This window comes from Heterodontus francisci, chromosome 45, assembly GCF_036365525.1.
Source record: "Heterodontus francisci isolate sHetFra1 chromosome 45, sHetFra1.hap1, whole genome shotgun sequence".
Taxonomy (NCBI): domain Eukaryota; kingdom Metazoa; phylum Chordata; class Chondrichthyes; order Heterodontiformes; family Heterodontidae; genus Heterodontus; species Heterodontus francisci.
The window spans coordinates 11,275,847-11,285,710 of record NC_090415.1 but is presented as its reverse complement, the minus strand read 5'-3'; the positions used below and the strand labels follow the sequence as shown (position 1 = coordinate 11,285,710).

Sequence of the window (9,864 nt, the reverse complement as noted above, 5' to 3'; positions counted from 1 at the left end):
GGGAGGGGAACTGGTGTCGTTTCTGTTACCTATGTGTGTTCAGACCATCAGTATTAGTCTGTCACTTAGTCTGAACAGGTGCCTCCAAGAACCGGGAAATGCAAAATCTGGAAGCAGCTGTTTTGCTCAGAAATTGGTCGGAGCAGGAGAACCCCTGTCTGAGTGTGGAAACAATTTAGATATGTCCTCAAATCATCTCTCATTTGGGAAGATAGTTTACAGTTCAGGTAAATTTGTCGGTAACATGTGAAGTCGAGGCTCGAAGGCAGCATCCATACCTCCAAACGGGTCATTTACCTGAACCCTTCTAACACCACCTCACCCTCATGTGGCAGAGTCTGCAGATCATGCATTGGAATTATCAGCTATTTCAGAACCCATCAAACTGGAGTGTAAAAAGTCATCCATAATCGCAGGGGACTGTCTGAGATGGAGGAGAATAAATAGGTCAATATGACCATCATCAATAATAATAAACTGCAGAGGGAGGAGAGCGAGAGGAGGGAGATAGAATAGAGAGGGCAAGTGGGGACAGAAAATGTCCTGTGATTATTGGCCAAAATAGACCTACAAGGTACAAACTCAAGTTCTGTGATCAAGTCTGAGAGTTTATTAAGCTTAACTAAGATAGATAAAGTGAATGTTTAACAACAGCAATAGGTTTGCAGCATCACTCAGCACCGGTTCTTGCTTCTGTGCTTACTGGGGCACGAGCTTTTCTCTTTCTGCTTCCCTTGCTGTGTTTTGTTGACCCTAGTCTATCTTCTCCTTCTGAGTGTGATAACGATGTTCCGTGGACCCCTCTCTCAGTGCCGACAATGTCCCCGAACACCCTTTCTTTGATTCCTCCTGGCGTGCAAGGATGTTACCATATTGGAACATAGAACAGTACAGGCCCTTCGGCCCACGATGTTGTGCCGAACCTTTAACCTACTCTCAGATCAAACTAACTACCGACACTTCTTTCTACTATCATCCATGTACCTCTCCAAGAGTCACTTAAATGCCCCTAATGTATCTGCTTCTACCACCACCGCTGGCAGCGCATTCCACGCACCCACCACTCTCTGTTGAAAGAACCTACCTCTGACATCTCCCCGAAACCTTCCTCCAATCACCTTAAAATTATGCCCCCTGGTGATAGCCCTTTCCACCCTGGGAAAAAGTCTCCTGCTATGCACTCTATCTATGCCTCTCATCATCTTGTACCCCTCTATCAAGTCACCTCTCATCCTTCTTTGCTCCAATGAGAAAAGCCCTAGCTCCCTCAATCTATCTTCGTAAGACATGCCCTCCAGTCCAGGCAGCATCCTGGTAAATCTCCTCTTCACCCTCTCTAAAGCTTCCACATCCTTCCTATAATGAGGCTACCAGAACTGAACACAATATTCCAAGTGTGGTCTAACCAGGGCTTTATAGAGCTGCAGCATAACCTCGCCGCTCTTAAACTCAATCCCCCTGTTAATGAAAGCCAACACACCATACGCCTTCTTAACAACCCTATCAACTTGGGTGGCAACTTTGAGCGATCTATGGACATGGACCCCAAGATCCCTCTGTTCCTCCACACTACCAAGAATCCTGTCTTTAAGCCTGTATTCTGCATTCAAATTCGACCTTCCAAAATGAATCACTTCACACGTTTCCAGGTTGAACACCATCTGCCACTTCTCAGCCCAGCTCTGCATCCTGTCAATGTCCCGTTGCAACCGACAACAGCCTTCCACACTATCCACAACTCCAGCAATCTTCGTGTCATCGGCAAACTTGCTAACCCATCCTTCCACTTCCTCATCCAAGTCATTTATAAAAAATCACAAAGAGCTGAGGTCCCAGAACAGATCCTTGTGGAACACCACTGGTCACCGAGCTCCAGGCTGAATACTTTCCATCTACTACCACCCTCTGACATCTATGGGCCAGCCAATTTTGTATCCAGACAGCCAACTTTCCCTGAATCCCATGCCTCCTTACTTTCTGAATGAGCCTACCTTGGGGAACCTTATCAAACGCCTTGCTAAAATCCATATACACCACATCCACTGCTCTTCCTTCATCAATGTGCTTTGTTTAGCTTTGAATTTTTGGAAGTATTCTAATTGGACCATGTTGACATCATTGTTTGATCCCAGTAAGTTAATGGTTCAATCTACACACATTACAGATGCTTTCTCTTTCTATTTTAGCAAGGATACTAAAGGTCACATTCTTGCTGAAGGAAGCCATTTTTTTGCAATTCTGCAGTTTCTCATTGATCTCATCTCACCCCCTGTCAGGGTGCTGTGGTCTTCAACCCATCTCTCCCATTGTTCTTCCATAGAGGTTTTAACGGACTATAGCCTTGTAATGTCATTTCATAATGAAACAAGCATTAGCTCAAACAGACTGTAATATATTGATGTACATAGCATACAATTAATCCTATTATTTTAGCTGTCCTTATTATTCACAAACGCAAAATATGTCGCGGTCCATCACCCCCACATTGTGGGACCCTCCTGCTGCACGTTTTCTTTTTGTCGTGGCTGAGTGCATCATCCACACAGACACATCTCACAACAAGATATTTTGACATATTCCTGTGAAGATGACCTTCACTGCTTTGCCATCCAGCCTTGACATAGCAGTTCTTGCATAAATGTAAGCCATGGAAATGCTCTAACCTTTACACAGAGTATAGCAGTGTTCAGGTGATACAGAAAATCCAGTGAATTGGACAGAGACAATCAGTTGATCTATCAAAGTCTCTTAGTTTTATGCTCCTATCTATACTACTTAATACACAACTATTCTTTTGCACCTGAAAAGCTTGGATAGATGACTCTGGATTGTGTTCTGTAAGTAAGGGGTTGTTCTCCTTAGAGAAATGGAGATTGAGAGGAGGTTTGACAGAGGTGTACATAAGCTAGACAAGGATAACCTGTTCCCATTAGCTGATGGTACAAGGACTAGGAGACACAGACTGATGGTTTATGGCAGGAGATGGAAGGGAATGTGAGGAAGAACTTTTTCTGTTTTACCTGCTGGACCTCGCTGTCCACAAGTGTGGTGGAAGGAGAGAGAATCAATGATTTCAATAAGAAACTGGATAAGCACTTGAAGGAAACAAACTTGCTGCAGGGCGAAGCTGATCAAGCAAGGAAGTGAATCTGATTGGATGTTGAGAATATTTTGGAAGCTTTCTTTCTGAATTTGCATTGACATTTTTAAACTGCAAAATTCCACAGCACACTTGACCATCAACTTTAAGGGAGAAGAACATGGATGTTGAGAATATTTGTCGACTTCAATATAGTCATGGCTTTTCATTTGTCACATTCTTTGGCAAGGTTGCAGAAATATATTTGACTGCGAGTGGGCATTGCGATGACCGGGAACCTAATCTGGGTCAATTGTTTGGAAGGCAGATATACTCACCACTATACCAGCATCGCTGGCATACATGTAGCTCGTCATTTATACAGTATACACACCAGAGCTCATTGGAACTCAAATGTCATTTCAACCATTTCAATCTACACCTTAACACCACGTTCATGTTCCCATTGGAGGATAGAATCATGGAATGGTGACATCATCTCCTAGAAACCGACAAAATTCTAACAGGACTGGACAGACTAGATGTAGGAAGGATGTTCCTGATGGTGGGGGAGTCCAGGACCAGGGGTGACTGTCTAAAGATAAGGGGTAAGACATTTAGGACTGAGATGAGGAGGGATTTCTTCACCCAAGGAGTGGTGAACCTGTGGAATTCTCTACCACAGAAAAGAGTTGAGGCCAAATTATTAAATAAATTCATAAAAGAGTTTGTACTACTGGATTCGGGCATTTAGATGCTCATCAGATGAAATGCATTTTAATTTCCTCTGATATTTGTAAGGCTTTTTTTTACAGTACTACCTTTTAGGGCCACACAGTGATGAACACCGCAAACTCACAGCCCCAACGACCAGGGTTCAGTTCTGGGTACTGCCTGTGCGGAGTTTGCAAGTTCTCCCTGTGACGTGAGTTTCCGCCAGGTGCTCCGGTTTGCTCCCACAGCCAAACACTTGCAGGTTGATAGGTAAATTGGCCATTGTAAATTGCCCCCAGTGCAGGTAAGAGAATTGAGGGAAGAATTGAGGGAATGTTGTAGGCAATATGGGATTAATATAGGAAGAGTATTAATGGGTGGTTGATGATCGGTACACACTCGGTGGGCCGAAGGACCTGTTTCAGTGCTGGATCTCTCTCTGACTCTATGTACTACTAAAGCGTGTCTTTAGTTCTAAAATGATCGCCGCTTATTTCAAAAGGGATCAAGGAAGACGCGGACAAAGCGAGAACAGGGTACTGAGTTTGGATGATCAGCCATGATCGTATTGCCTGGCGGTGCAGGGTGGAAGCGCCGAATGCTCCTGTTCCTATCTTTCGATATTTCTATTAAGTTGGTCATTCGGCCCGTCGTGTCGCGGCCGGCTCTCCGCAAGACCAGCTCACCTCGTCCCACCGACCCGCCTTTTCTCCATTGCTCTGCAGTTTTGTTTTATTCTTGATATAATTATCCAATTCAGTTTTCAGGGTCTCGATTGAATCTGCCCCCAACACACTCGATGTTATTCCTCTCCAATTTCAGATATTTCTGAAGGAATGAAAATATTCTTGCATGACTCACTTTTAGCCAGTAGATGGCATCAGTCTACAATCATTTGGATCTTGTGATTTGTGTACACACATATCGACCGCAATGGGTCTGCTGCTGCCCGGGGAGTTCTCCAAGCACGCCGCCTTGGCAGGGACAAAAAGACTGACGAAGTTTACCAGTTCCTTGTAAATCTCCACAATGTACAGAAATAAAAGACGAAACGCAACATCTCTTTTAAAATCCGCCTTCAGCTTCTTTGAAACAACTGCCCTGAAAAATAAACTGACCCTGCCCGGAACTGAGTTTGGCATCAGATAACACAACGGCTCTTCAAACAGACATCAAATTGGCAAAAGATAGAGCTGTTATCTCTTGTTGATTCCAGCACATAAACGTCTCAGAAGGATTTGACCACCCTCTTTACTGTCCACTGATAACTCTCGAAGCAGTGACGCAGATTTCATTGTCTCCATATTGTAGCTGGGAATTTCAGGACCTTGCAGTTCTGTGTGAGAGCAGTGACACCATTGTATACAAGACATTTTATCAGAGTAGCTCATTTTAGAACTCAAGACACGCCTTAGTTGTATATAAACGGTAGAATTGTAAAAAAGCCTTACAAATATGGCGAGAAAATTAAAATGCATTCCATCTGATAAGCAGATAAATGCTTGACTCCAGTACAATTCGTACCATCACAAAATAACGCGAACAGTATAAAATTACCGTCTCTCAGACAGTAACCAGCCCTTTCACAGATAAAGTGGGTGGCTCTGAAAAGAGCCTTTGGGTTCACAGATTCAAGTCAGACCACTTCACTTGCCCTTCGTGCTCTGAGCGCTGGTTTTCTTGGGCAGCAGCACGGCCTGGATATTAGGCAGCACCCCGCCCTGAGCGATGGTCACCCCTCCCAGCAGCCTGTTGAGCTCCTCGTCGTTGCGGACGGCCAGCTGCAGGTGTCTGGGGATGATACGGGTCTTCTTGTTGTCCCGGGCCGCGTTGCCGGCCAGCTCGAGGATTTCAGCTGTCAGGTACTCGAGCACAGCAGCCAGATAGACCGGGGCTCCGGCACCCACCCGCTCAGCATAGTTGCCCTTTTTAAGGAACCTGTGAACACGTCCCACCGGGAACTGTAGTCCAGCTCGGGAGGAGCGGGACTTGGCCTTAGACCGAGCTTTCCCACTGGTCTTTCCTCTTCCAGACATTTCCACAATCTCACAAGCACTTTCACGAAGAATGTTGAGATCCGCCCACATTCCTCCTCCTTGTACCTTCTGGAGGAATGGAGTGGTGGGCACTGCTGATTGGTCACTCTGCTCTGTGCTCTTCATGTAACCAATCGGAGAGCTGCTGAAGTCACCAATCAGGAGACGCCAAGGAGATGAGGGCGGAAAATAACGGCGCCAAATTGTCAGACTGCAACCGATTTTTCAAATTTGAAAAGCCCGCCAATATATTGGGGCGGCTTCAATACAGAATATCACATTTATAGTTCTTTTTTTACGGTTAAATAAATAAAACCTTTTTCATATTGTGTTATTCTACATTTGGTAACAAGTTCCAGATTGGCTTTTACATTCTGACATCTATTCGGGTTTACTCTCTGTCCTTTTTGAAACCAGCGAGCAGAAAGTCTCTTTCACAACATTCTCCAACCGGGCACATTTCATGTCAATTTTCATAATAATACCGCATCACTGATGAACGATTGTTTGTTATTCGTGGGAGACAACAGCGGAGTGTAGATTTTCAGTGTCAGGTGTCAGCGTGTGAGACGGAGGGTTCCGACACCACCCGGGGTTCCAGATAATGTAATTATTAATTTTTGAGGTCAAATTTGAACTCGGGAAATAAGTGACTGCGAACTGATGTATGTGCGTTAAATCAGCTTTTATTGTCGAAATACAGAAAAGGGGCCGAATATGAACACGTCCGAGAACAAACCTCACAAATGGTCAGTGGCCAGTAATTTATGTACGGAACATTATTAGTTAGAGACAGAAAGATCGCACGGGCAGTGAAACTGCATTAACCAGAATCTATGGGAGTAAAACAGAGATCACAAAGGCAAGGACACTTGATATATAAATCAATATAAGTCGACACTATACAGACAATGTTGTAGCTTTTTCAGAGAAGTTGTGGGTGGCTCTTAAAAGAGCCTTTTTGTGTTTTGGGTGTGTTTCAATACATTGCGGATATTTACTTGGAGCTGGTGTACTTGGTGACCGCCTTTGTACCTTCCGACACGGCGTGTTTGGCCAGCTCCCCGGGCAGCAGCAGGCGCACGGCGGTCTGGATCTCCCGGGAGCTGATGGTGCTGCGTTTGTTGTAATGGGCCAGGCGGGAAGCCTCAACCGCGATTCGCTCGAAAATATCATTCACAAACGAATTCATGATGCTCATGGCCTTGGAGGAGATGCCGGTGTCAGGGTGAACCTGCTTCATCACTTTGTACACGTAGATGGAGTAACTTTCTTTCCTGGATTTTCTCCGTTTCTTGGTGCCCTTTGCTGGCGCCTTCTTCAGAACTTTCTTGGCGCCCTTCTTGGAAGCTGCTGCAGTTTTCTTCTCGTCAACCATGATCACGATCAATTTCAGACACAGAATAACCGAAATTTCGCTCCAAGCTCGCATTTTGTAGACATCCCCAGACCCCTATGCTAATGAGGAATGGGAGAAGGCCATGTTCATGATTGGCTGGTTTACAATGATATCACTGCCTGATGTTCTGTATCTCTCTGATTGGGTATCTAAAGTAACCAATCACATTTTGTGCTTCTCACAGCCACAAACTGTCGCAGCAGTCAGATCATCCAAACCCCTTTGCCGGCCCTTATCCATCTACATCAGTGACTTGCTGAGTCCCTCTTCCTCATCAACCATTTCTATTTTGCTAGTACGAACTCGTCTCTTTTTTAACTCTACGTATAATTTCTCCATAATTCCCTTCCTTATCAGGATGTAGCGCCCCTCTGCACTTCCGTCCATCAACAGGACCGAATCGTCCAGTTTAGTGAGGGTCAGAGTGGGGCAAATGCGAGCATTGAAGTGCAAGTCCTTATCTCCATGTAGCGTGCCAAATAAGTTTGGTCAGCTGCAGTCACAAGTAACCACATGAAAGATTGAGATGACAGCGCTTCTGATATGTCTTCCTTTTTCCTCAACCGAGGATACCCTTGTCCTCACTTTCCACCCCATCAGCCTCCACATCCAAAGAATCATCCTCCGCCATTTCTGCCACCTCCAGCGTGATGCCACTACCAAATACATCTTCCCCTCCCTTCCCCTGTCAGCATTCCGAAGGGATCGTTCCCTCCGCGACACCCTCGTCCACTCCTCCATTACCCCCACCACCTTGTCCCCTTCCCACGGCACCTTCCGCTGCAATCACAGGAGGTGTAATGCCTGCCCCTTTACCTCCTCTCGCCTCACAATCCCAGGCCCCAAACACTCCTTTCGAGTGAAGCAACGATTTACTTGTACTTCTTTCAATTTAGTATACTGCATTCGCTGCTCACAAAGTGGTCTCCGCTGCATTGAGGAGACCAAACATATACTGGGTGACCACTATGCACAACACTTCTGCTCAGTCTGAACGCATGACCCCGAGCTTCCGGTTGCTTGTCATTTCAACACTCCCCCCTGCTCTCATGCTCATATCTCTGTCCTGGGATTGCTGTAGTGTTCCAGGGAACATCAACGCAAGCTCGAGGAACAGCATCTCATTTACTGATTAGGCACAATGCAGCCTGCCAGACTGAACATTGAGTTCAATAATTTCAGAGCATGGCGGGCCCCCCATTTTACTTTTATTTTTAGTTATTCTTTCTTATTTATATTTATTTTTCTGTTTATTTTATTTTATATCATCTTAGTTGGTACAGTTTGCTTACCCACTTTTTTTTCCGTGTTGGTACTTGTGCCTATTCAAATTTCATCCATTAACACCCTATCTGTACTAATGCTTTGTCTTTCAACACACCATTAACATAATGTTTGCCTTTGCTCCATGACCTTCTGGTCAGATATTCTGTGATGTTGTCCTTTCTACACCTTCTCCTTTGTTATCTCGTGCCCCACCCCCGCTTTACTTGCTTAAAACCTTTCACATTTCTAATATTTACCAGTTCTGAAGAAGGGTCACTGACGTGAAATGTTAACTCTGCTACTCTCTCCACAGATGCTGCCAAACCAGCTCAGTATATCCAGCATTTCTTGTTTTTATTATGAAAGATTTATATAGTGGCAATTACATAATTCTGGTTGAACTTGGTGAGACAAGGGAACTTATTATTACTGGCAACAAATATTCAGGAAAGATAGGCCTGAAAAAATATGGAGGGTTGTGGAGCGGAAAGAACTGATCAAATATAATATGATAACACTGGCAGGGATGACGTTTTGAGGTGTTAACAAAAGAATCTATTTGGTCACATATGCGGAATATGGCAGGAGGAGGTGCATGGACATTCTGAGTCGTGAAATGTTCGTCCTTCCCTGCAGGACACGTGAGTGTGGGATTCATTCTATGCCTCTCAGTATGTGATATTTACCTGTGGCTTTTACTCTACGTCTGTCAAACTGATTTCATTCAATAATTTCAATCTTCAATCGGTGATTCTGTTTTTTTTTCTCTGTAACATTCAGTTTCTAAATGGGTGATTATGGGTTTTGTTCTGTACCTATGTACTTCTACTGAGTGAGTGTGGGTTTTGTTATGTATCTGTTAATATCTGCTTTTGGAGTCTGGGCATTTCTCTTTATCTGTCAATTTCTGAATTGTGAATTTGGATTTTAATCTGCACCTGTCAGTTTCTGGTATGAAAGGTTGTTTGATTTTGTCTCTGTATCTGTTAGTAAGTGACATTTTTGTGTAGCTTTACACAGCACATGTTAATTGATGACATGCCAGCGTTGTTTTCACTCGACATGTCAGTCTCTGGTTTGGAGGCCTCACCTGTGTTCTGTACCCATCAGATGTCTGCATATGAGGGTGGGTTTTAACCTGTTTCTTTCAATCTGTTATATGTAAGTACTGTTTATTATCTGTATCTGTAAGTTTCTGATGAACGAATGTGGACTGTATCGTCTCCCTGTCAGTGGTTCATTAAGAGATATTTTACAAGGTACTTGCCAGTTCTAATATGTGAGTGTGGGTTGTGATCTACATCTGGCCGTTTCTGGTACGAGAAATGAACAGTGTTTTCACTCTGTGTACGTTAGCCTCAAGTGTCAGA

General features: G+C 44.3%; 2 protein-coding genes across 2 annotated transcripts; both read right to left on the bottom strand.

The window, feature by feature from the left end:
* Positions 1–5,439: 5,439 nt before the first annotated feature.
* Positions 5,440–5,829, bottom strand: LOC137356345 (late histone H2A.L3-like). Its single transcript, XM_068022229.1, has one exon. The coding sequence runs from the start codon at positions 5,827–5,829 to the stop codon at positions 5,440–5,442; it is 390 nt and encodes a 129-aa protein (XP_067878330.1).
* Positions 5,830–6,581: 752 nt separating this feature from the next.
* LOC137356203 (histone H2B 5-like) lies at positions 6,582–7,215 on the bottom strand. The gene has a single exon (XM_068022053.1). It carries the CDS (start codon positions 7,205–7,207, stop codon positions 6,827–6,829), a length of 381 nt encoding a protein of 126 aa, XP_067878154.1. The 5' UTR covers positions 7,208–7,215; the 3' UTR covers positions 6,582–6,826.
* Between the last annotated feature and the right edge of the window lie 2,649 nt (positions 7,216–9,864).